Source organism: Mobula birostris, chromosome 13 (assembly GCF_030028105.1).
Source record: "Mobula birostris isolate sMobBir1 chromosome 13, sMobBir1.hap1, whole genome shotgun sequence".
NCBI lineage: Eukaryota > Metazoa > Chordata > Chondrichthyes > Myliobatiformes > Myliobatidae > Mobula > Mobula birostris.
Genome location: NC_092382.1, coordinates 35,689,409 through 35,715,938, shown reverse-complemented (window position 1 = coordinate 35,715,938; position 26,530 = coordinate 35,689,409). Strand labels below are relative to the sequence as shown.

At 45.5% G+C, this 26,530-nt stretch overlaps 1 protein-coding gene across 1 annotated transcript; it reads left to right on the top strand.

Annotated features, from left to right (window-relative positions):
* The first annotated feature begins 2,032 nt into the window (after window positions 1-2,032).
* LOC140206724 (NACHT, LRR and PYD domains-containing protein 3-like) lies at window positions 2,033-25,904 on the top strand. Its single transcript, XM_072274909.1, has 11 exons — window positions 2,033-2,039; window positions 6,165-6,257; window positions 7,443-7,609; window positions 8,534-8,705; window positions 8,805-8,855; window positions 18,333-20,070; window positions 24,238-24,324; window positions 24,480-24,650; window positions 24,806-24,976; window positions 25,132-25,299; window positions 25,452-25,904. The coding sequence occupies exons 2-11, from the start codon at window positions 6,197-6,199 to the stop codon at window positions 25,537-25,539; spliced, it is 2,874 nt and encodes a 957-aa protein (XP_072131010.1). The 5' UTR covers window positions 2,033-2,039; window positions 6,165-6,196; the 3' UTR covers window positions 25,540-25,904.
* Window positions 25,905-26,530: the final 626 nt, after the last annotated feature.

Genomic DNA, 26,530 nt, shown 5'->3' with positions numbered 1-26,530 from the left:
GAATCGCTCGAAGCTGTGTACTTGGATTTTCAGAAGGTCTTTAACAAGGTTCCACACATGTGGCTGACTAACAAGTTACGAACTCATGGTATTACAGGAAAGATTCTGGCGTAGATGAATCAGTGACCGATTGGCAGGCGGCAGAGTGGGAATAAAGAGAGCCTGTTCTGGTTGGCTGGCGATCGCTAGTGGTGTTCCACAGGGGCATGTGTTGGGACTACTTTTTTTTTACATTATAATGCGGAATTTGAATGTGTAATTCATGGCCTTTTTGAAATATTTGCAGATGGTATGAAGAAAAGTGGAGGGACAGGCAGTTTTGAGGAATTTGAGGGGCTACAGAAGGATTTAGCTAGATTAGGGGAATGGATAAAAAGTAGCAGTTGGAATACAGTGTCTGGAAATGTATTGTCATGCACTTTGGCAGAAGAAGTGAAAGGATTGACTATTTTCGAAATGGAAAGAAATTACAAAAAAAAACCGGAGGCGCCAAGGGACTTGAGAGTCCTTGTGTAGTATTCCGTAACGGTTCATTTCCAGGTTCAGTCTGTGATAAGAAAGGCAGGTGCAATATTAGAACCCACTTCAAGAGTAACAGAATATAAAAGCAAAGATGTCATGACGAGACTTGGTAAAACACTGGTGAGGCTACACTTGCTGTATCGTGAGCAGTTTACGGCCCTTATCTTAGAAAGGATTGCTGAAAGTGGAAGGAGTTCAAACGACATTCACGAAAATGATTCTAGGATTGAATGGCTTGTTATATGAAGAGCGTTTGTTGGCTCTGGGCCTGTATTAATTCAAATTCAAAAGCATACGAGGTGAGCTGATCGAACGGTGAAGAATCATCATGGAGTGGATGTGGAGAGGATGCTTCCCGTGCTGGGAGAGCTTATAACCAGAGGACACAACCTCGGAATAGAGGGGCGTCGTTTTAGAAGGAATTTATTCAGGCAGGAATCGGTGAATCTGTGGAATTGTTTGCTATAGGCTGCTGTGGTGTTCAAGTCTTCATGTATATTTAAGGAAGACTGTGATCGACTGTTTATTGGTAAGGAGAGGAATAGATACAGGGAGAAGGCAGGAGATTGGGGTCAGAGGAATATAAATCAGCCATGATGTAATGGCAGAGCAGACGCGATGGGCCAAATGGCCTAATTATGCGGCTACATCTTATGGTCTTATACTCTCATGGACTTTCAGGGAGAAAAATTCCACAAATGATTTTGGCCAGGTCGGGTCAACAACCTCTGCCTGTGAAATGAAACCCACTGTTAACCGTGGTTGCGGGGATGTATTGCGACAGCAGTTGCCCCGATGGGAAAGCAGTAATCTTTGAAAGTTAGTATTAAATAATGAATGTGAATGAACTCCCCTGAATCTAGAAGCACTGAGAAAATCTTTGGTAATTGTTCTCCTGTTAGGTGGGTGTAAATTATCGAATGTGTTTTGTCTAATTTCAGCAGAAATGCGGCTCCCTGTACAGGGACAGGTGAGGGAGTTTGAGCGGAAACTCGTTCTGTGCCGGGCAGATGCGTCTCGCACTGGGCGGAGGTCAGATCCTCCCCGAACCCGGGCTGGATCAAATTCTCAGCTTTGGATTGGCTGAATGAAACAGAGAATCTCCGCCCACTTGTTGTGACGAAAGAACACGGAGGGGTGAACAGGGAAATCCAGACAGAAACTATCGGCGGCCGTGAGGGAAGGTTAACTCAGCCTGTTTTCTTTCCTGTTTACCGTTGCTTCATTTGTCCCAATCCCGCTTCTTCCTGCTGCCGGTCCTATCCCGGGCTGGTGAGAGTTAGTGTGAGCCGGACTGCGGCGGTCCTACTTTACTCCAGCTCACCCGGCCCTGTTCATCTGTAATCAGCCGACGGTCACTTTATAGCCGAGCGGCCGCCGTAAGCAACAGCTCAGACTCAGCTCAGACGTGCAGAGTGAGCACACCGGTGCAGGACCATTATCGTTCACTCGGAACGTCAGACTGTGATTTCCCGGGACCGCACTGAACGCCGTCCGGTTACAACATCAGAGGGACAGTAAGTGTTGTCTATGATTCTTTACAATTATTCAGCGCTTACAGCGAAGTTAGGCTTTGGTCGGGATCGGGACCACAAATACTCTCCAGGGTGGAAGAATGCATCTTTCATATCGGTAGTGATGCAGAAAGGGTTAAAAACAATATTAAAGTGTCTTCACACTTGAATGACAGTGTTTTGTCGAACCGGTTGGAGAACGTCAGAACGGCTGCTCCCTGTTCCGGGGAGTGTGTGCGGACAGGAAGCTGCTCACACATAGACCCTGAGCTCAGAGTCTGCAGCATCTACGGATGGGAATAAACAGTCAACGTTTCGCACCGAGACCCTTCATCGGGGCTGGAATGGAAAGGGAAGAGGCCAGGTCATTGATGGATTTGAAAGATGCGGGTTATTGTTTAGTGACAGCCCGAGCTCAGATTTAAGCGTACAGCAGCTTCCTGTCCGCGCACCTTCCTCAGAACAGGGACAAAACACTGCCATTCAAGTGTGAAAGAAGTTTAATATTGTATTCAATACAATTCCTCCTGCATTGAGTGTGTTGCCATGGTTACAAGAGATCAGTGTGCGGTAGTGGGCAGGGTTATTTGTAAGGAAAGGCAAACAATTGCCCCACTCAGAATATTCTATTGGAATTGAGGTGAGAGTAATTCAGCTTCTGGTATTTATGTCGGATCATTATTTCTGAACAACCAATTGTCTCTACTGCTTCCAATTTTTACGATTGACATTTTCCACAGGTAAAGTAAGGAATAAGAGCAATGGCTACCTGTTTCAAAGCAAGAGTGCGTGATTTGTACAATAATCACCTGTTACGTTTTCAGAATTTGTTATTTCAGACGAATACTTCTATTGTTCCTGTGTCGATTGTGGGTGTTTTGAGATCTTTTCCTCAATGGCTAGTGGAAGCAAAGTCTTTGATTGTTGATAAACTGTGGGATTGAAGTATTACGGGGATGGACATGGCGGAGTACGTAATGAAATTCTAGATCTGATCAGACAGGATCTCCTTATATACAGCAGCAGATTCGAGGGGCCGCCTGGTCCAGTTATGCGTGTTAGTGTATTGACTAGAAAAGCTCTGACAGTTTTATCAGTGTAAGCTGGTATAATGACTGCATGCGAAGGGAGATATGATTTTATTTTTACGGTTGAACTGAAAACAAACATTAAACCAATAAATTATTTACATGCAGATCTGTGCGTTAATTATGTGCCCCAGCTGCGTTAGGGGATCGAATTTATGACTAACTCTGTGAGACGAACAGCACGGTAGTGGACGGATAGGCAGGCTCCCCGTTCCCTCTTAATCCTGCCGTAGACTCCCTGGGGCTCTCCTGCACCAGGACACCGCCCAACACGCGCCCTCTTGCGGAGTTTGTTACTCTCGCGCTCCCGGGCTCACTCTGAGACGATTTGGGAAACCTTGCGCGCCCGTCCTCTGTAAGACAACTGTCGTCAAGTGACGTGCGAGTTATTTAGCTCCCACTGGTGCCAGAAAATGTCAATATAGACCTCATCTCAGACTGAACTGTCCACGCAGGTTGAATAGAAAAACATTCTATTCAAAAGGTTCAAAGGAACATCTGAACAACCCTTATACAGTTTGGAAACAAGTCCTGAGGACTAATGAAGTTAAAATGGAACTTTTCTGGACGCAATGAGGAAAGGTATGTTTGAAGAAAAAAGAATGCATAATTTCATGAAAAGAACACTTCTCCAAATGTTAAGCACAGGGGTGGATCGATCATGCTTTGGGCTTGTGTTGCAGCCAGTGGCACGGGGAAGATTTCACTGGTAGAGGGAAGAAATAATTCAATTAAATACTAGCAAATTCTGGAAGCAAACATCACACCATCTGTAAAATAGCCGAAGATGAAAGACGATGGCTTCTACAACAGGAAAATGAACGTAAACACACCTCGAAATCCACAATTGACTATCTCAGGAGGAGCAAGCTGAAGGTTTTGCCATGGCCCTCACAGTCCTCTGACCTAAAGATCATCGAAAATCTGAGGATAGACCTCAAAAGAGCAGTGCATGCAAGACGGCCCAAGAATCTCACAGAACTAGAAGCCTTTTGCAAGGAAGAGTGGGCGAAAATCCTCCAAACAAGAATAGAAAGACTCTTAGCTGGCTACAAAAAAACGTTTACAAGGTATGATACTTGCCAAAGGGGGTATCATTAACTACTGCCGTGCTGGGTGCCCAAACTTTTGCTTCAGGTCCTTTCCCTTTTTTGTTGTTTTGAAACTGTAAAAGAAAGAAATTTAGAAAAAAAAAGTTTTCTTGCTTAAAATACTAAATAAATGTGTCATATTTAACTTTGTGCCTTTTATAAATCAGTTCTTCTTTTACTTGCTTAGCTATTCACAGTAACAGAAATTTTGACCTGGGGTGCACGAACTTTTGCAGGCCACTGTATGTGGTTGAACTGATAGCAAACAATACATTGTTTAAGGACTTTCACTCAACATTGTGCGTTAATTCTGTTCCCTATCTGGGTTTGTTGATGGAACGTGTAACTCACTTGGTGATCTGAACAGCTGATGCGTGAGAGCGATGGGGAGTCTGTACCCGGAATAACAGTGAGCGGGTAGCGCGTCTCTCGGTCCCTTGATAATTATTAAGATCTAGCCCCATTCTTTCCTCCTTTCCTACATCACCCCCCACCCCACACACACAGTATTCTGTACTTTCATCTCTGCGTTTCACTCCGGACACTGAGGCACCCAGGGCTCGAGAAAAGGATCTCCAGATTTGCGAAACGAATTGGGGCCCTGGTCGGAGATAATGTCCGAAGGAATTGCGGGAGTGCGGAAGAAGTGGTGGACGAGAGGGTCTGCAGTGTCCTGAGCAGAAGAGAGTTTAGGGAGGGCTACAAAGTGCACAGTCTTGGAAAAACGGCCCACCATGGTGAGTGCGGCGGTGTTCCCATGTGAAGGGAGTAATCCCGTGAGAAAATCCAATGCTACGTGAGACCAAGGACGACTAGGGACAATTAGGGGACGACGTAATCCAACAGGTGGCCGATGGGAGTGTTTTCCACCGGCATTTCCTATGCCCCCAGCGTAGGGTTCCGGTTCGGGTACGTGCGGCTCTCTTGGTGATCATGTTGCCGACCCTCCAGGCGTTGCCATCCCAGGCTGTGCGGGGTTGTCAGACTGGGTTCTTGGAAGGGACGGAGTAAGAGGATACTCGGTAGACCTGCTCACTGACCTTCTTTACATTCTCGGACAGGGCACGGAGACTCTCTGTGACGTCTCTGAGCCGTTGATAGTGTAGGCTGGCTGGCGAGGGCCTGTTGATAGTGTAGGCACAGTAGGGTAGGCTGGCTGGCGAGAGCCTGTTGCAGGGGTTTTGTGTTCGCTGGGTTCATTCTTGGACAGTTCGTTCTGTTACAAGGAGTGACTGGGGGCGAACCCAAGTGCAGGACGCAGACACAGAGATAGGGTTGAGAGGTGCCCGCACAGCCGCGACCATGGAACAGATAACCAGGGGAGTCTTGACCCGGAGACGAGGTTTTCGTAGAATATCCAGAAACTGGGGCTGAATTTAGAACTAAAGTTCCTAAGTGATCGGGAGACGAGGTTACCAGACGGGAATCGACGAGCGAACTGGCGACCCGTGGTTGTGATGCCAGAGTTGTTATCCTGCAGACTCTGATGGAAACCAGGTGTGCTGTAATTAAGTGAACTAGTAGTAATTGGGAATCTAACGACTGGAATTAAGGCAGAATCAAGGAGATAGGAGCGGGATGGGGTGTTGGGGGGCAGCCAGACGGGACCATGATAGGTCCAGGACACAAGACTGCTTTCTAAAACGGAATCGACTACAATATGGAGAATAGATACCTCGGGAGATCCCGGCCCGCTGTAGCGTTCATGGATAGAACGGATATTGGCATTGCGAGTAGACATCCCGGACAATCACGGCACTGTGTACAATCCATAGATACAGTGGAAATGGACATTGTGTGACAGTGTGTGGATGGCTGCAGGAAGATCACGTGTTCGGTGGATAGGCCGAAGATGTTTGGAAGTGTGCCGTTCTGTTTAAAAATAAAAGGGCATCTTTCTTTACACTTCATTCAAAGTCTGACCATATTGTAAACTTTGTTTGTTACAGAGCACCATAATCTGACTACACCTGTCCTCAGAATGAATAAGGGGGAGGGTACAGAAGGAATTCCAATGACGTCAGCATCAGGAAAGGACACGGGTATGTTGCGAAGTATTTTAATTGATAAATATTAAAACTACTCTGTGTCTGGTTTTAATTCAGTATCACAATGCACAAAATATTTGCGAATAGACTGAGCAGAGATTAGGAGATTAGGAGAGAGAGAGAGAATAGCTCATGGCGGCGGTGGGGAAGGTTGGCGAAGCACAGTCACGCGTGGACTGGGTACATGTACTGTCTGATTCATGCTCCTTCAAGTATATTGTGATGCACATTAAAACAATGGGGCGTTCCTGCACAAAAGACAGTCTCTAGATGCTGGAAGTTATGAGCTCCACAAAGACATACAAAATGTTGACGGAACTCAGCACGTCAGGCAGCATCTGCAGAGAGGAATAAACAATTGACAATAAGGACTAGAAAGGAATGGGTCAGTATCTAGAATTTCTGACCGCTTCATCTCAGTCCCGCTGGGGGACCTTAGCCGGAAACGTTGATTGTTTATTCTCCTCCATAGATGCTGCCTGACCTGCTGAGTTCTTGCAGCATTTTGTGAGATATTCCACAGATTTTTCGAGGAACGGGTTGACCAGCCAGGCAGAGCACCAGAATCTGACCAAAGCAAAACGGTGGTGATGGGCAGTACCAGGAGAGTGATGGTGATGGGTTAATATATTCTCAGGAATAAGCACAGTCCTTTCCAAGTACAGGTCCCAAATAGAGACCGTATAGTTCAGGGGACAGGAAAGATCACAGCCTTCAACAGATGGAGCTCGCCCTCCCCCCATCTCCTCTCTCACCCCTTCCCTCTCCCTTTCTCCTCTCTCCCCCTCTCCTTTTTCTCCCCACCTCGCACTGGCCTCCCACTCTCCTCCGTCTCCTCCCTTATCCCCAGCCCCTCCCTCTTTCTCCCCCCATTCTCCCCTCCGCCTCCCTCTCTGCTCCCCTCCCTCTCCATTCCCCAACCCCCTCTCTCCCATCCACTCCCTTTCCCCCTCACTCTATTCAACTCACTTCCCTCTATTATTCTCCCCACTAACCAGCCCCCTTCCATCTATCCCCCACCGTCTCTATTATCCCACATTCTCTAGCCTCTCCCCTTCTCCCCCGGCCCTATTTATATTTCGGACTGTGTTTGTCCCTCCATCTTTAGGTTCCAGAGAGAAAGTTGCTGCCTAATATGGGGTCAGTAATGCCTTTAATTTTCTGCATTTTCCTTCACAGGTCCGAGCTCAGTGATCACCGGGCTTCTGGCAGGCTGGGACGATTTCCAGCTGCTGCAGCTGACGGATTTCTACCGGGACAGGCTTGAGCAGGCGATGGAAGGAGGGGTGTACGGGCTGAGCCTGGCGTTAACGGCCGAGAATCAGTTCAGTGGAGAGGAACATCGGGTGAGTGAGAGGGAGAATGGGTTTGAAGTTTCGCACATCACAGGACTGATGCGTGTTGAGATTCTGACTCATCAGGTATTAACGCAGATAAAAGAACAACTTGAAAATAAATACTGTAATTGCAATCTCAAATTGTGAATCTGGATCAGTGATAGAAACGGGTGAAAATACTCCAGGCGGCTGTGCAGTGTTCAAAGCAAGGGGAGCGGGAAGAAAAAAATCTGCAAGCGGTTATAGTAAAGGATATGAAATGGAAATATGACAGGAAGTTTCGGTTTGGGAAGACCGTGGAGCGTATAGGATGGATATCAGTGAGAAGAGGGTCATCATCAATGATTGTCACAGGAGCTCGAGTGTGTTCTGTTCTGCGTGGAGATGTTTGTGTTACCATCTGCAACTGCAGACAGTGTCGATTTGGGAATACTGCCATGTTGTAATGTGTAATCACTGAATAAACCTGCGCTGGAAAAGCCATAGGAAAGGCTGTCAGCTGGCAATCCGCTGTCATGTTAGACGCTGGTGGATTGAGGAGATGAATCACGTCATCTTTGCTGCAACTTCTCTGAGACTGCACACGGTGTTCAAAACCACCTCAGTTTTTTTTCTTTTTTTCCTTCATCTGTGATCGATATTTTCTTATTTCTATTTTATACCGTGAAATCCGGTTGCGAATTATTTATGTATTTGGAGCCACATCAATGGAGCGGTCACAGACCAGCCAGGATCTCATTGACTGGTGGACCAGGTTCACGGTGAATGTCTCCCCGTGTGCTCTGCACTCAGAATGTGCAGTCCATGAACAGACACGATCAGCACCCGTCCGGGTGACTGCTCAGTGTGATCCCATTACAGAGCACATCATTTAATTCTCATTCTCTGTGTGAATCTGTCAGTCCCCAATATGTTCACTATTATTCTTCACAGAAAATCTCGGATCTCGCTGACAAGGGAGAGCGGGCGGACAGTTCTAAACTCCTCCTGAGCCTGGTGATGGAGAAAGGCTCCCGCGCTCGGAGGGTGATGTGGGAAACCTTTGTGGAAATGCGGAATGGTGTCCCAAAGTTGGACAAAATACTGAAAGAAATTCAAAAACATGGTGAGACAATATTAGAGATTGATTTAATTTTGGATTCAAACACAAGACACTAAATGATTTTACAGATTTCTACTCCTCATATTGTTTAAATCTGAACAGGTTGTGTTCCGGTCAATCGACCCGTACCAATGATGCCCAGAGACCTGAAAGGTAAGCGAAGAAAAGTTTGTTTCCATCAATGGTTGATATTGTGTCGGGTCATATCGTTGCTGAGTCACAGATATTTACCTAGTTAGGTGTTGGCACCGTGACACAGTGCACAGTGAGACGCATGGAAAATGTTTGCTGGACGAAGGGTTTTCATGGGACTGTATGAGGAACAACTCAGAGATTTGGGAAGTTTTCAGAAATGGATCACACCTCTTTGGGGCTTGCAATGACATGTCCCTCCTCCGGGGTCAGAGTGGAGAAGAGGACACTCTGGAGGAGCGAAAACCAGATAAATTTCTTCACTGCAAATGGTGAAATCATTTTCCTACAGCTACCCACCATCCGGAACAGCCCTCATCCTAAATCACTTTTCTAAATTCCCTCAGATGGTACGGGTCATCATTTTAAGAGTTGGGGGTCCATTGAGGTTCTCGTCACAGAATAACAATGAGAGCATTCATTTAATGAGAAAAGCAGATTACACCTCAAGTAGTCTGTTCACCCCCAGAGCAGCATATGAACCCCACTCTGTTCACATCTGCACTACCTTAGTGCAAACACTGCTACAGCTATCCAGTGTAATTTCCAACTCCACAATCCTGGGAAGTCCCTTAGAAGACAAGGCTAGTGAGGATGAAATGGGAGACAAAATCCTCAGCTCAGTCAGCAAAAGCTGAAATTCATGTGTGCCGGTTTTTTTCTGGTGGGCACTGTGGAAGGATAAGAGATGGGAATTAAGACAGAGAAACCGGGTATTTTGAGATTGTGGCAAGGAAGGTGGAAAGAACTGAATATATCTATAAATAATATAAAAATTCATTAAATTGTGACCGTGCGAATGAGAAGCTCACTACGTCCGTAAGCACATCGTGTTGTAAGGCTTCACCATCGCTGTCTGTGTTGTATCACACAGCTCCACATTTAACAGAGGAAAGAGAGAAGGAAAGGGATATCACAAAACTTATTGATATTGCATCAGCCCATATTTTATCTGATTATTCGAAGCTCTTGAACAGAAACATAAGAAATCTCGGTCAGAACCCTGGTTCAGCCTCTCTCATTTCCAAGAACAAATTCCAAAGACGTTAATTTTCATTTGGGACCAGAGAGAGATGATTCAGGAAGTTTACAAATTGCTCCCGTCTCTGTCACCTTTGTTAATGCTTTTCCAGTCCGCATTCAGGCAATAAAACCTCTCAGTTTACCGGCACCATGGATTTGGTAAATCTCTACAAATTGCCTGCAAACTTGTTCTTCACTCTTCCGACGAAACAGACCCAGCAGTGAAATTCCCACCGCCGAAACAGATTCTATCCCTGATTATTGAAGAACAACATTTTTCCCACTGTCACATTGTCTAAATTAACTATTCCAACATTCAATGCTTTCCTACGATCCGTATTTCACCGAATACGTTAAGTAGAGAGCCGACACATTCACAGCATGTTGAGACACGCTGTGAGACGCCCACACTCCTGGCAGGTTCCTGACAGACTCTCAGACCCCACACACACACACCTGATAGGGTCCTGACATCTGTGAGACCCCACACACCCCTTGCAGGGTCCTGACACACTGTGAGTCTCCACACACCCCTAAGAGGGTCCTGACACACTGTGAGACCTCACACACACTTGAAAAGGTCCTGACTCACTGTGAGACCCCATACACACACCTAACAGGGTGCTGACACACGGTAAGACTCCACACACTCCTGACAGCGTCCAGACACACAGTTGCCTGGACCCTTCGGTGGTAAAGAAGACACGCATTTGCCTTCTTTACCACAGACTCAGTCTGCACCGCTGATGTTTGAACCTTTTCTTCATTTTGATAATAGTTAGCACTACTGTCCTTTTTTACCAAAAATGCATTGTCATAAAATTTCCAACACTTTATTCCATATACCACTGTTTTGATCATTCTACCAGCTTTATCTTGTTCATTAGCCTCATGTTTGCACTTCATCAAACGCCTTCTCATCCACTGCCTCTCTTGTTCACCCTGCTTGTTCTTTCCTCTAAGAAATGGCTCTCTTTGTTAGCCACGGTTACCAGTTATCATTTGAGAACTTATTCCTCTGTGGCACATATCTATCCTGTGCCTTGTGAATTATTCCCATGTACTCCAGCCATCTCTGCTCTGCAATCATTCGCGGCAGTGTCCTCCTTCAACCCTCCGGTGCAAGGTGCTCTCTCATGAATCTGTAATTCCTTTTATTCCATTACAATACAGATACAAGTGAGGTATGCTTCTCCTTCTCAAACATTTCAGCATTCTCCTTCAGCATTCAACAAAATAGTTCCATCCAGGCTCGACAAGAAGCTTAAACACCTTGTTCTTGACCCTGGCTTTATGCAGCTGGATCCTGGACATCCTCTCAGATCGCCAGCAGGTTGTAAGTGTGCGCTCCCTCATCTCCGACCCTTTGAACTTCAACGCAGGAGCCTCACAGGTCTGCGTACGAAGTCCCCTCCTTTACGCCCTGTGTGACCATGACTGTATCGCCACCCACAGTTCCAAGCTGATAATTAAATTTTCTACGATACTACATTGATTGGCCTAATCTCAAACAATAACGAGGTGGTCGACAGCGAAGAAGTCATCTATCTGACACAGTGGTGTCCAGAAAACAACCTCCTCCTCAATGTCGCAAAAAACAAAGGAGCTGGTTATGGATTACAGGGGGAATGGAGACGGGGTAACCGCTATTGACACAATGGATCTGGGTTTGAGAAGGTAAATAGCTTCAGGTTCCTCGGGATCCACATCACCGAGGACATCACGTGGACTGGACACACAACAGCGCCTCTTTCACCTCAGACGGTTGAGGAAGTTTGCTATGGGCCCTCAAATCCTAAGATCCTTCTACAGAGGCAAAATAGAGAGCATTCTGACAGGTTGCATCACTGCCCGGTATGAGAACTGTACCTGCCTAATCGCAGAACACTGCAGAGAGTGGTGTGGACAGCCCAGCGCATCTGTAGTTGTGAACTTCCAGTGATTCAGGATACTTACAAGGAAAGATGTGTAAAAACTGCCCGTAGGATCACTGGGGACCCAAGCCATCCCAACCACAGTCTATTCCAGCTGCTACTATCTGGGAACCTGTACCACAGCATAAAAGCCAGGACCAATAGGCTCCAGTACAGCTTCTTCCACCAGGCCAACAGACTGATGAACACACGCTGACTTGAGTGTACTCTATATTATATTGACAGTTACATTCATTAAAACTTATTATAAATTACTATGATCGCACATTGCACATTTAGATGGAGACGTAACATCAAGATTTTAACTCCTCATGTATGTGAAGGATGTAAGAAATAAATTCAATTCAATACAATACAATTCAAATTGCAGTATGAATTCAATCATATTATGATCACTGTCCCCTAAGGGTTCTTTTACGTTAAGCTCCCAAATAATATCTGGCCTGTTGGAAAAACCCGAAATAAGACAGACTTTCCCCGAGCGGGCTCAAGCACAAGCTGCTCTAAAAAAGATATCTCGTAGGCATTTAACAAATTCCCGCTCTTGCGATCCGACACCAACCTGATTTCACAATCTCCTTGCATATGCAAGTCCCCATTACAATTATGTCATTAACCTTATAACGTGCCTTTTCCAGCTCCCTTTGTAATTTCAGCCCCACATCGTGGTTACTATTTGGAGGCTTAGATATATGATTCCCACAATGGGTTTTTAACCATTGCGATTTCTTAACACCGCCCACAAAAATACAACATTCTCTGACCCTATGTCATCCTTTTCTAAAGATGTAATTCCATCTCTTACTAACAGAGCCACATCACCACATATGCCTTCCTGCCTGTTCGTTCCATACAAAGTATATATTTCGATAATAATCTCCCAACTATGGTCTTCTTTCAGGCATGACGCAGTGATGCCCACCAATTCGTCTAGTGGCGTCACGGGTTCACCCACCCTATTCCGAAAGCTACCCGTATTTAAATACGGCACCTTCAGTCCTGCATTCTTCACCCTTTTGAATTTTGCCTCTGTGGTACAATTTAACTCTCTGTGTTACCCAGACATGGGTAACTTTCTTGCATTCATGTTACACCCATCATCTACTTGTAAACCCGCTGGCTCATTCTCAATTATATCATACTGGTTCCCATCCTCCTGCCATATTAGTTTAAAGCATTCCCAACAGCTTGAGTAAACTTGTCCGCAAGAGTATTGGCACCCCTAGGATTTAAGTGCAACCCATCTATTTTGAAATGTTCTCAACTGCCGCAGAAGAGGTCCTTAATATTCGCAAATCCGAATCCTTGCCCCAGCTCCAATTCTTCGGACACGAATGTATCTGCCACCTCATTGTGTCCCTGTCCGGACTATCGCGTGGCACAGGCAGCAAGCTCGAGCTTAGTAGCCTTGCCGTCCTTTCTCTCAGCTTCTCTCCTTCGTTCTTTCTAAACTCCCCTTATTGTTTTTTTCAGGCCCTGAGATGTTGGGAAGCACCACACACTGCTGGCAGGATCTTGCACACCTTTAGATCCCACACACCCATGGCAGGGCCCTGACACTGTGTCAGACTTTACACACCCCTGGCAGAGTCCTGACACTGTGTCAGACTTTACACACCCCTGGCAGAGTCCTGACACACTGTGAGACTCTACAAACTGCTGGCAGGGTCCTAACACACTGTGAGACTCTACAAACTGCTGACAGGGTCCTAACACGCTATGAGACCCCACACGCCCCTGCCAGCTTCTTGACACACTATGAGACTCCACACCCTCTGGCAGTGTCCTGATGTACTGTGAGGCAGCGCACATCCTGGCAGGGTCCGAACACATTGCGAGACTTCATAAACCAGTGGCAGTGTCTGCACACGTTGTGAGATCCCGCACACACCTCACATGCACTTCAAACTCGTGAAATCCTGTACATACCCGCCAGGGTCCTAATAGACCGTAATGTCCCAGATCCTTTTAAAAGTCTGCCATCAGGTGTCGTGTAGCTGCAAGTAACTGTTCCCACACTTCATCCGATCTCGTCTTACATTGAAATCTGTCTTCCCCTAATTCAGGACCTCAATACTCGGGGCATCGCCACCTCTTTCCATAACTGAGAGAGCTGGTCTCTATTTCCAGAATACTCTACAAATGACACTCCAAACACTTGTCCAGCTACACTATCTCCTGACAAGAAGGGTTGAAGAAAGGTTAGGCTAATAATCCTCATTGTAAGGCCGGCCGGCAGGGCCGGACAAGTTAACATGATGTAATGGTTGAGTCTGAACTGGTTAGTTCAGTGGAGAGAGTGTTATGGGTCAGGTACTTGGACCTTGAGAGTGAATCAGCACATGGACATGTGATGTTGTTGCCTTTATAAGAACTTGATTGAGAGAGACAGAATTGGCTGCTCGATATTCCAGAGTTGTGATATATCAGATTTGAGAGATGAGGTAATACAGTTGGAGAGGTTTATTTACTGATCTGGGGAATTTCAAAGCTGCACTCAGAGAGGACATACTGGGGAGTTCAAGCACTGACGCAATATGTATTCACCAATGAGAGGGAACTTGATGATGGTGAGGACAATATGAGCGAGGTTGATGCTCCGGAGGATGCTGATATTAAGGGAGAGGAGGTGCTGGAGTTGTTAAAATATATTAGGACGGATAAGTCCCCGGGGCCTGACGGAGTATTCCCCAGGCTGCTCCACGAGGCGAGAGAAGAGATTGCTGAGCCTCTGGCTAGGATCTTTATATCCTCATTGTCCACGGGAATCATACCGGAGGATTGGAGGGAGGCGAATGTCGTCCCCTTGTTCAAAAAAGGTAGTAGGGATAGTCCGGGTAATTATAGACCAGTCAGCCTTACGTCTGTGGTGGGAAGGCTGTTGGAAAAGATTCTCAGAGATAGGATCTATAAGCATTTAGAGAATCATGGTCTGATCAGGGAAAGTCAGCATGGCTTTGTGAAGGGCAGATCGTGTCTAACAGGCCTGATAGAGTTCTTTGAGGCGGTGACCAGGCATATAGATTAGGGTAGTGCAGTGGATGTGATCTATATGGATTTTAGTAAGGCGTTTGACAAGGTTCCACACGGTAGGCTTATTCAGAAAGTTAGAAGGCATGGAATCCAGGGAAGTTTGGCCAGGTGGATTCAGAATTGGTTTGCCTGCAGAAGGCAGAGGGTGGTGGTGGAGGGAGTACATTCCGATTGGAGGATTGTGACTAGTGGTGTCCCACAAGGATCTGCTCTGGGACCTCTACTTTTCGTGATTTTTATTAGCGACGTGGATGTGGAGGTAGAAGGGTGGGTTGGCAAGTTTGATGATGATATATTATATATTTCTAAACCTGAGAAATCCATTCCGGCAGTATTATCTCTGCTTGGTCAGTTTAGTAGTTTTTCTGGTTACAAATTGAATCTTAGTAAGAGTGAACTTTTTCCATTAAAAATTCAGGCTCCCATTTATAGATGTTCACCATTTAGATTGATTACTGACTATTCCACTTATTTGGGGATAAAATTGCTAAGAGGCATAAGGACTTATTCAAGCTCATTTTTTTTTACCTTTAATTAGTCAGGTTAAACAATTGCTTGCTGAATGGTCCCCATTGTCTCTATCACTGATTGGCCAAGTATATGCCATTAAAATGATTATTTTACCTTCATTTTTATATGTATTTCATGCGGTACCAATTTTTATTTCTAAATCTTTATATTTGATAATATTGATTCTATTTCCTCTTATATAAGGCAGAATAAAAATCCTAGGTATAGTAAAAAATATTTACAGAAGTCCATGAAGTCCATGATGGTTGTTTAGCACTGCCGAAAATAAGATTCTGTTGCTGGGCAAATAATATTCAATATTCAATATTTTGGACGTAGGATTGGGATATAATTCCAAGTCCACAATGGGTAAACCTTGAAGGTCACTCTGTACGAGGGTTTTCATTCGTTTCTATTTCAGGAACTTCACTTCCCTTTGTGTTTTCTAAATTGAATGAACAAATGGTTAATCCAATAATTAAACACACATTACGAATATAATTCCAATTTTGTTTTTTTGTTTTTTTTGGTTTGAACTAATTTATATTATCAAGCCCTATTATGTCTATTTTTTCCAACTCTCTGTTATGGATAAAGGCTTTTTGATATGGAAAATAAGGGGTATAACATGTTTCCGTGATTTATTTTTGAATAACTGTTTCATGTCTTTTGAACAGTTGTCTAATAAATATAACTTGCCCAGATCCTTTTCTTTTTAGATATTTACAAATAACAAACTTTTTATATACCACTCTGCCTACCTTTCCGATTTCATACTGAGCTGAAATCACGGGAAAAAATAAGTTTTAAATCCTTATCAGAAGCGATTAATAGGAACTATTTCTGATATTATTATGAAAATACAGCCAGATGTATCTGATAGAATTAAAAATGAATGGGAAAGGGAACTTTAACTTCACTTACCTATAGAGAAAATGTTTCAATTAGTTAGCTCTTCCTCTATATGTGCTAAACATACGCTGATACATTTAAGGTAGTGCATAGGGCCCACAAGTCTAAAGATAAACTAGCTCGTTCTTACTCCCATATAAATCCTAATTGTGACAGATATCACTGGGAGGTGGCTTCTTTGACTCATATGTTCTGGTCTTGCCCTCTCTTGGAAAATTTTTGGAAATACATTTTTGATATCATTTCAAGAGTTTTGCGCTTTGATTTACAACCCCATCCTATTACGGCAATTTTTGGTTTGACAATGATGGAACATAGCTCTTTATCCTCTTCAGATTGTCGGATAATCGCATTTGTTACATTAATGGTCAGAAGATCCATTTTATTCAATTGGAAAGAGACTCGTCTCCCTACTACATCTCAATGGCTTTCCCAAATTATATCATGTTTAAATTTAGAAAAAAACAATCAGAAGTGTCATTTTTGATCCTTCGGTTAAATTTGAAGAAACCTGGAAGCCATTTATTCAACATTTTCATATGATGTAGTTTGACCTTTTCCTAATCCTTTTTATTAATTTAGAATATATGAATAGAGGAGCGGAGTTGACGATATGAATGAATGTATTTGATCTAATATATTGGTTCAACCTTGTTTTGCTCCGTTTGTTTTTTTTTGGGGGGGGGGTCTAATAATTTAGTGCCTTTTTCTTAGCCTTTTTGTTTGTTTGGGATTTCTCTTTGTGATACCAGTTTCTTTTTATTTCTTTTTTCTTCATGATTAATTATATAAAGAGCTTGGAAGATTATTTTGGTGAGAAGGCGGGGGAGTGGGACTAAATGGGAGAATGGATCAGCTCATGATAAAATGGCGGAGCAGACTCGATGGGCCGAATGGCCGACTTCTGCTCCTTTGTCTTGTGGTCTTATGGTCTCATTACACTTGTGCTATTTGTAGTTTCTCTTGTATATGTTTATTATATGTTTATTCTCTTGTATATGTTTATTATGTAATTACAATCTCTCTATATCACTATTGTTATTATATTTATGAACTTGACAACTAATACAAAGATTAAAAAAGAACAAAATCAGTTACTTTCCTCAAGCAGTAAGGCTGATCAACGTCTCGAAAGACTAAGCCACCCCTCCACATCTAACGACCCCCACCCCACCACCAGCACGGTTCTAAAATTTTCCCTTCAGAACCACCTGAGTTCAGAGTGACCCCTGTATCGTATGTGTTTATATTTATTGTGTTTATCATTGCGTTCTTTATCTGAGTTCTTGTGCTACATCAGATCGGGAATAATAATTATTTCCTTCCCCTTTACATTTGATATCTTGAATCTGCTAATTATTTGCAACACAGACTCTTTAAGAGACATGAGACTGCATATCTGCCGACTTAAACCATTTTCTGGAGGAACTCAGTGAGCTGAGCGGCATCTGTGATGATGGAAGTGGGGAATTGTCTGCGTTCTGTGTCAAAATTTTGACTGTCTCATTTTCCTGAACAAGACAGTCACATTTTCTACTTCAGCTCCCCACCCACAGTACACGTACTGAGCAACAAATATGCTTTGTACTTTGAATCAGTGGCGATGAGAGGGGATGGGTGAACTGTGATTCCTCGACCTGTTCCTTTGACAGAATGCCCACTATCCTTTTCTCTATCTCCACACGCTACATCAACACTGGGCTTTCACAGTTCTTCCAAAACAGCAATGATAGGGGTGTGGCAGTAGTGGGAGTTTGTCCAGTACGGGACAGTCGGGGTCAGTAAATTACCAGGGAAATACTCAACTTCACAGCATAGTTAGTGTGGAAACATGATGATGTGGTGTTTATCTAGACCACGACTTTCTGTCCCGTCTGGGGTCTGTCAATCTAATTTACCTCAATGTACGAACTTACATTGATGAATTTATTTAATGCAATAGCTTTGAGCTAACACTTGTGTACGCAGATACTGAGTTCTGAGTTAAGGCATCTAACAGATTGATCACTATCTGTTCCCATGGAAGATTTTCAACAGAAACACAAGGAGACTCTGCGGGCACAAACTGAAACACTGCGAGTGAACACGATCCTGATGAGGGAGAAGGTGAAGTTTTTCCAGCTGGTTGATCGATATGCTGAGCTCACGGTCATTTCTACTGTTCGAGATCGGAGACCTTCGGAACATGAACTGCTAGCAAGAGGCAGAGACCACGAGGAGTGGAGAGAGAAACAGTTTCGCAGAGAAGAAGAAAAAATCCGGACTGAGCAATTGTTTCAGAGCAGCTTTTCCCGGAGTAAATGCAAATCTGGGAGTTCAACAGCAGTGGCTGGAGTCGCCGGGATTGGGAAAACAACAATGGTGCAAAAGATTGTTTATGACTGGGCCACAGGGAAACTATACCAACAATTCCAGTTTGTCTTCAGTTTCAAATTCCGATATTTAAACTCCATTAACTGCAGAATAAACCTGAGAGAACTGATTCTGGATCAGTATCCTTACTTTGGGAATTTAGTGAGTGAAGTCTGGAAGAACCCAAAGGGATTGCTGTTTACTTTCGATGGTTTCGATGAGTTCAAGGACAAAATTGATTTTGCTGATAGTCGGAGAGACACAGAACCGCAGTACACATGCACTGATCCTGAATTTCGGTGCAAGGTGTCTGACATTGTGTACAGTTTAATCCAGCACAAGCTGCTCCCAGGGTGTTCAGTGCTGGTGACCACTCGCCCCACTGCGTTGCATTTATTGGAAAAGGCTAAGATCAGTTTCTGGGCTGAAATACTGGGATTTTCTGGTGAGGAACGGAAGGAATATTTCAATAGGCATTTTGAAGATCAGACAGTAGCAGAAGCTGTTTTTAAACACGTGGAGGAGAACGAGATTTTGTACACCATGAGCTACAACCCCGCCTACTGCTGCATCCTCGTTCTTGTACTGGGCCCCTTCTTCACAAAATGTGACAGGGACCTGCAGCGAGTTCCCAAGACCATCACCCAATTGTATTCCTACTATATTTACAACATCCTGAAAAACCATGGCAGTGAGATTGAGAACCCGCGTGATGTGTTACTCAGGGTTGGTCAGATGGCCTTCAGAGGAGTGTCCGAGAAGAAAATTCTGTTTACAAATGGAGATTTGATCAACTGCAATCTGCAGCCTTCTCAGTTCCTGTCCGGGTTCCAGATGCAGCTTTTGGAACGAGGGGATTCTGCCCGGAGCGTGGTGTACACATTCCCACACCTCACCATCCAGGAGTTTGTAGCTGCAGTCGCACAATTCCTGAATCCACATCCCGGGGATATCCTCAAATTCCTCACAAAAGCCCACAGCATGGCAGATGGGCGATTTGAGGTATTTCTCCGCTTTGTTGCTGGTCTCTCCTCCCCAATGACAGCTCGAGGCCTAGAAGAGTTTCTGGGTCCATTTCCTCATCAATCAACCTGCCAGGTGATTGACTGGGTGAAGGAGGAGGTTGAACGCCAGAGTGGAAACACAGAGAGTGAAGCTGGTAAAAGGAGCCTCCTGAACACATTGCACTACCTGTTTGAGTCACAGAATCGTGGGCTGGCTCAGGATACGCTGGGATCAGTGGAAATACTTTCATTCCGTGGAATGACACTGACCCCGATTGACTGCGCGGTCCTGTCTCATGTCATCGGGAACTGTGGTACAATAAAACACCTCGACTTGGTTGGCTGCCATATTCAGTGTGAAGGAGTCCAGCGGCTCGGACCGGGGTTGTACAAGTGCCAGGAGTTGAGGTAACTTGATTTATCTCTTACTATTAACCGTGAAACTGTTCAATTATGTTGTTTCAATGTAAAGAAATTTGGGAAAGCTGTAGTAAGTCAGATTGATAAGAATTGTGACAAATTTCCAGGGATATTGCAGTAATTCCCGAAGGACGGAAGGGTTCTGTTGTTTCTCGTGAAGGGATGTTGGAGACTCTATGAGGTCAGTGAAAAACGGCCATTGGTTTAATGGTGGTATATCACAGGAACGGCCGTGTTTCTCGCTGCCTGCGACACGTCCATTGACAATGTTCCACCTCACTATTCCTGACGCCCAGACCAACCCTGACTGCAGCAGGTGGGTCAGAGCTTCACTGGTGAGGGACAAGAGACAGTCAGCAGACTGTCCCAGTGATAAGGAAAGAAATGCCTCTGTGAGATCGAGGGACGATTATGCAAGTGCGTGGACGTCAGCGAGTTACAGCGGCAGGAAGGATGTAAATGAACACAATTTTTACCGTAGCAGTTAAATCAAGGCACGACTGCCCAAGCACTTGGACGTCAGCGAGTTAGACCGGCGGAAAGGATTTAAAAAGAAGATTTTATAAAGCGGGTATTGGAGTAAAGGGAGACAGAGTTGGAGGGCTTTGGCTCAACGGGGCTTAGGCAACAACGGGTGGTGACGAGGTAAGCTACTTGTGCAGAATAGAAACAGGAAGTACGTGTGTGAGGCCGGTGTTCTGTACTGGGTGTCAGATGTGGGAAGTGCGGGAGACTCCCGGCTTCCCGGACGGCCACATCTGCGCCAGGTGCGTCGAGCTGCAGCTCCTTAGGGACCGGGTTCAGAAACTGGAGATGCAGCTCGATGACCTTTGTCTGGTCAGGGAGAGTGAGGAGGTGATAGAGAGGAGTTATAGGCAAGTACTCACACTGGGGCCGTGGAAGAGTCAGGAGAGGGAAAGGCACGAGTCAGACAATAAAAAGTACCCCTGTGGCTGTCACCATTGACAGTAAGTAGTCCTGTTTGAGTGCGGTTGGGGGGTGGGGACGTCATACCTGTGATAATCAACAGTGGCCGCGCCTCTGGCACAGAGTCTGGCTCTGTGGCTCAGAAGGGTAGGGAACGGAAGAGATTGGCAGCAGTGTTAGGGGACTCGATAGTTAGGGGATCAGACAGGCGATTCTCTGGACGCAGCAAAGAAACACAGATGGTAGTTTGCCTCCCAGGTGCCAGGGTCCGGAGTGTTTCTGATCACGTACACGATGTCCTGAAGTGGGAAGGTGAAAAGCCAGACGTTGTGGTACATATTGGTACCAATGACACAGGGAGGATAAGAGAAGAGACGGACTTCGGAGAGTAGGAAGGAAGTTGAGAAGCAGGACCTCAAAGGTAGTAATCTCGGGATCACTTTCTGTGCCACGTGTCAGTGAGTATACGAATAGAATGAGGTGGAGGATAAATGTGTGGCTGAGGGATTGGAGCAGGGGGCAGGGATTCAAATTTCTGGATCATTGGGACCTCTTCTGGGGCAGGTGTGACCTGTACAAAAAAGGACGGGTTGCACTTGAATACCGAGGGGACCAATATCCTGGCAGGCAGTTTTGCTAAGGCTATAGGGGAGAGTTTAAACTAGAACTACTGGGGGTGCGAACCAAACTGAAGAGACGGAGGAAGGAGCGGTTGGCTCACAAATAGAGAAAGTTTGTAGGTAGTGTGTGAGGGAGAATAGGCACGCGATAGAGAAGCGAAGCGCTCAGATTGATGGTTTGACATGTGCATACTTTAATGCAAGAATCATTATCAACAAAGCGGCTGCAGAAAAGGAGGAAGTCATTGAGGGGTTGTCCACGGAGTCTCTGTGGGGGGAAGTTAGAAATAAGAAGGGGTCAGTAACCCTACTAGGTGCTTTTATAGACCATCCAATAGTAACAGGGACGTCGACGAGCAGGCAGGGAGACAAATTCTGGAAAGGTGCAATAATAACAGTGTTGTCATGGTGGGAGATTTTAATTTCCCACATATTGATTGGAATCTCCCCAGAGCGAGGGGTTTAGATGAGGTGGAGTTTGTTAGTTGTGTTCAGCAATGTTTCTTGACACAATATGTAGATAAGCCTGCAAGAGAAGAGGCTGTACTTGATCTGGTATTGGGAGATGAACCTGTTCAGGTGTCAGGTCTCTCAGTGAGAGAGCACTGTGGAGATAGAGATCGTAATTCTATCTCCTTTACCATAGCATTGAAGAGGTATCGGAACAGACAAGTTAGGAAAGCGTTTAATTGAAGTATGGGGAAATATGATGCTATCAGGTAGGAACTTGGAAGCATAAATTAGGAAAAGATGTTCTCAGGTAAATGTACGGCAGAAATCTGGCAAATGTTCAGGGGATATTTGCGTGGGGTTCTAAGTAGGTACTTTCTAATGACACAGGGCAAGGATCGTAGGGTAGACGAACCGTGGTGTACAAAGGCTGTTGACAATCTAGTCAAGCAGAAAAGTAAAGCTTACGAAAGGTTCAAAAAATTAGGTAATGATAGAGTTCAAGAAGGAACTCCATCTCTAACACTAACTCCCTTTGCTGAAGACGGGACTCCAAGGCTAGCAGAAAGAAACTTAAGAATGAAATTAGGAAAGCCAGAAGGGGCCAAGAGAAGGCCTTGGCGAGCAGAATTAAGGAAACCCCCAAGGCATTCCTCAAGTACGTGAAGAGCAAGAGGATAAGACGTGGGATAATAGGACCAATCAAGTCTGGCAGTGGAAAAGTGTGTATGGAACCGGAGGGGATAACGGAGGTACTAATGAATAATTTGCTTCTGTTTGTTAGGTCAATTATGACGGCAGATTTATAGTATTAATGGTAAGACTCTTGGCAGTGTTGAGCATCAGAGATATTTTGGGGTCCTACTCCATAGGGCACTCAAAGCTGCTGCACAGGTTGACTCTGTGGTTGAGAAAGCATACGGTGCATTGGCCTTCATAAATCATATGATTAAGTTTAAGAGCCGAAAGGTAATCTTACAGCTATATAGGACCCTGGTCAGACCCAACTTGGAGTACTGTGATCAGTTCTGCTCACTTCACTACAGTAAGGATGTGGGAACTATAGAAGCGGTGCAGAGGAGATTTATAAGGATGTTTCTTGGATTGGGGAGCATATCTTCTGAAAATAGGTTGAGTGACTTTGGTCTTCTCCCCTTGGAGCGACGGAGGATGAGCGGTGACCTGATGGAGATGTATAGGATTATGCGAAGCATTGATCGTTCGGATAATCAGAAGCTATTTCCCAGGGCTGAAATAGCTAACACGAGAGGGCGCAGTTTTAAGTTGCTTGGAAGTAGGTTCAGAGGAGATGCCAGGGGTAAGGTTTTTACTCAGAGAGTGGTGAGTGCGTGGAATGGGCTGCTGGCGACGGTGGAAAATGTGGATTCAATAGTGTCTTTCAAGAGGGCTGTGGGTATCCAGGGGTAATTTCTAAAGCAAGTACATGTTCTGCACAACAACGTGCGCCTAGGGGCCTGTATTGTGCCGTTTCTTCTGTATTCCTATGCTTTACATTGTCCTCCCCTGTCCTTCACCTGGTATGACTCTCACCGGTGTGACTTTGCTCACTATCAGATACTCAGGCCCCATGTGGACATCTCCTCTCCCGATTGACTCAGTTCAGACCACCCCTCCTGCGCAATCTATTTGTGCCTCCTCGTCTTGCACGGTGATCTTTTCCCATCGGTGTCGTCAGGTGGGTGGGCTTCTCACTCCCACCCACATTCTCCCAGTGGGATTTCTCTTTCTCGGCACCCCCCCCTGCTGTAGGTTTGTCTTCCTATCCCTTTTCCTCGGGTGAGTCTCTTCCACCATCTCCCACTGACACTTTCCCATCCACAGCCCTTCCTCACTGAGGGACTTCCTTCCATCCTTCAACCCTGCCCCTGACGACCCTCTCACATCTCAGGAACACTTATCTCGCCGTTGGAGAATGGGACAGAATATGTGGAGTTTGCAGGGTCACACCGACAGACGAAATTACTAACATTCGGTGAATACCCTGGAGCTGGGCAGCGAAGGACATTGACAGTGATGGGAACTGCGATCAGTGATTTATTGAAAGGTTTTATGTTTCCTGAAATATCCGAGTGAGATAAATTCCCTCAGACCCACGGTTTGATTCATCTTGTTCATCAATTCGCCTTTTTCTGTTTAGCCTTGGGGAGAATAAACTGGGAGATTCAGGAGTGAAACTGGTCTTTGCGGCTCTGAGGATCCCGGACTGTAAAATACAGAAACTGGGGTAAGTACCAGACTGTGTGAGATTGTGTTTACAGTCACTGGGTGTCTGACACTGAACATTAATGAGATCAGTAATTGTGCTACTGATAAACACTGGGGATTTGTACCGTCTCCTGTCTCTCTGTGTCCTTCACCCTCACTCTCTCTCATCTCCAGGCTGAATAAAGTCGGTCTCACAGATTCTGGTGCCGAGGATCTCGTCTCAGCTCTCAGTGCAAACCTATCACTGACAGAGCTGAATCTGAGTCATAATGAACTGGGAACTTCAGGAATGAAACTGGTGTCTGCAGCTCTGAGGAACCCAGGGTGTAAAATACAGAAACTGCGGTAAGTACCAGACTGTGGGAGATTGTGTTTACAGTCATTGAGTGTCTGACACTGAACATTAATGTGATCAGTAATTGTGCTACTGATAAACACTGGGGATTTGTACTGTCTCCTGTCTTTCTGTGTCCTTCACCCTCACTCTCTCTTATCTCCAGGCTGTGGGATGTCGGTCTCACAGATTCTGGTGTCCAGGATCTCGTCTCCGCTCTCAGTACAAACCAATCTGTGAGGGAACTGGACCTGAGTATCAATAACCTGGGAGATTCAGGAGTGAAATTGGTGTTTGCGGTTTTGAGGAACCCGGAGTGTAAAATACAGAAACTGTGGTCAGTACCAGATTGTGGGAGGTTGTGTTTACAGTCACTGTATGTATGTCACTGAATGCTAATATGATCAATAATTTTGTTACTGATAAACACTGGAAATTTGTACCGTCTCCTGCCTCTCTGTGTCCTTCACCCTCAATCTCTCTTATCTCCAGGCTGAACGATGTCGGTCTCACAGATTCTGGTACCGAAGTTCTCGTCTCCGATCTCAGTATAATCCCATCACTGACGAAGCTGAACCTGGGATCCAACTCGCTGAAGGACCGATCTGTCCCCGCTCTCAGCCGCCTCATAATGACCCTCCCGAGTCTGAAGCAGATCGTGTGAGTGTTTATATTAAATGTAATAAAATACATCGGCGTGTTTTCTTGTGATATTTTTCGGTGAGTATTGTTGAAACATTAACTCCAGTCTCTTGTTATTGACACAGTTGTGCAATCAGTCCGTTTCATCTTTATTTTTCCATCTGTTTCAGGCTGGTGGGGAACCTGTTCAGCTGGACTGGGCAGAAGAAACTGAGGTCTCTGCTGGAACCCAGACCCGGACTGACAGTGAACATCTGAATATGTGAACATCCCCACTCGCGGGATGGGGATATGTAGCGTGATTCTCCACCCTCCCCTTTAACGGCCGCGGTCCAGGTTTAGTTCCCAAAAATGGCAACGGACCCTGACCCCCTCCAACCACCTTGGGACGTCAGAGGCGGTCCCGCAGTGACGTAATTCGTCCTCCTTCCGTCCAGCGGCCCTGCTTCTGCCGGATGTTTGGCTTTGTGAGATCCCGGGGAATTACACAGACAGGAAGAGCCCGGAGGCAGGGCTCAGTCTGATACATCATCGTCGCAGGTTGCATTATCCGGGGAGAGAATTTTATTTTGCTCCCTTTGCTGAAGACGGTGAATTCGACAGGTTGGCCGATATAATAATGTTAAATAGACAAATTCCTCAGTCCTGCTCCTGGACCTGCAGCGAAATCGGACGCTGCCCTGAATGAATTAATAATCATCGGTTCCCCAATGCAGAGTGACGGTGAGAAACGGTACTGACTGTTCAACCTGTCACTCGTTGTCGCCGGTCAGTTAATTGTGTTTGACTGTGAGTGAATCGGGAGCAGCTTATTCATTCCCGCACGGCAGCAGCTGACAGATTGTTTAATTTACATTTGTCCTGATGAAATCAATAAACCGCTGTAACTTCCTGCCTTGGTGTCGGACTTGAGTCTCATTAGAGGAGAAACAGTGACCTGGAGCTACTGCTGCCCCCCGCACCCGGTTAACTGCAATAATGGGCCTGAGCTCCTCACACTGGTACAGCAGCGTCTCAGCTCTAGTCTGGGGGATGTCAGTCCGATAATATCTGCTTCCCAGGATCTCCTCACTCCTCATCCCCATCCAGGCTGACCATCCCCTACTCGCACCCCAGATACTCGCACTCTTCTGCCCCCATCTTCCTGCGCGCTCTCCGTGCTCTGGCAGACAAAAAACGACAAAAGAGATTGGAAGTTCATAGACTGTATAACATCTGACCTGTATCCACAAAGGTCGCGAAGAAGAGA

Bases quoted from the DNA above. Each gene is read 5' to 3' on its own strand.
- LOC140206724 (XM_072274909.1), top strand. From the start codon at position 6,197: ATGAATAAGGGGGAGGGTACAGAAGGAATTCCAATGACGTCAGCATCA. The intron at 6,258-7,442 runs GTATGTTGCGAA...TTTCCTTCACAG, and splicing joins AGCATCAGGAAAGGACACGG to GTCCGAGCTCAGTGATCACC. The intron at 7,610-8,533 runs GTGAGTGAGAGG...TATTCTTCACAG, and splicing joins TCAGTGGAGAGGAACATCGG to AAAATCTCGGATCTCGCTGA.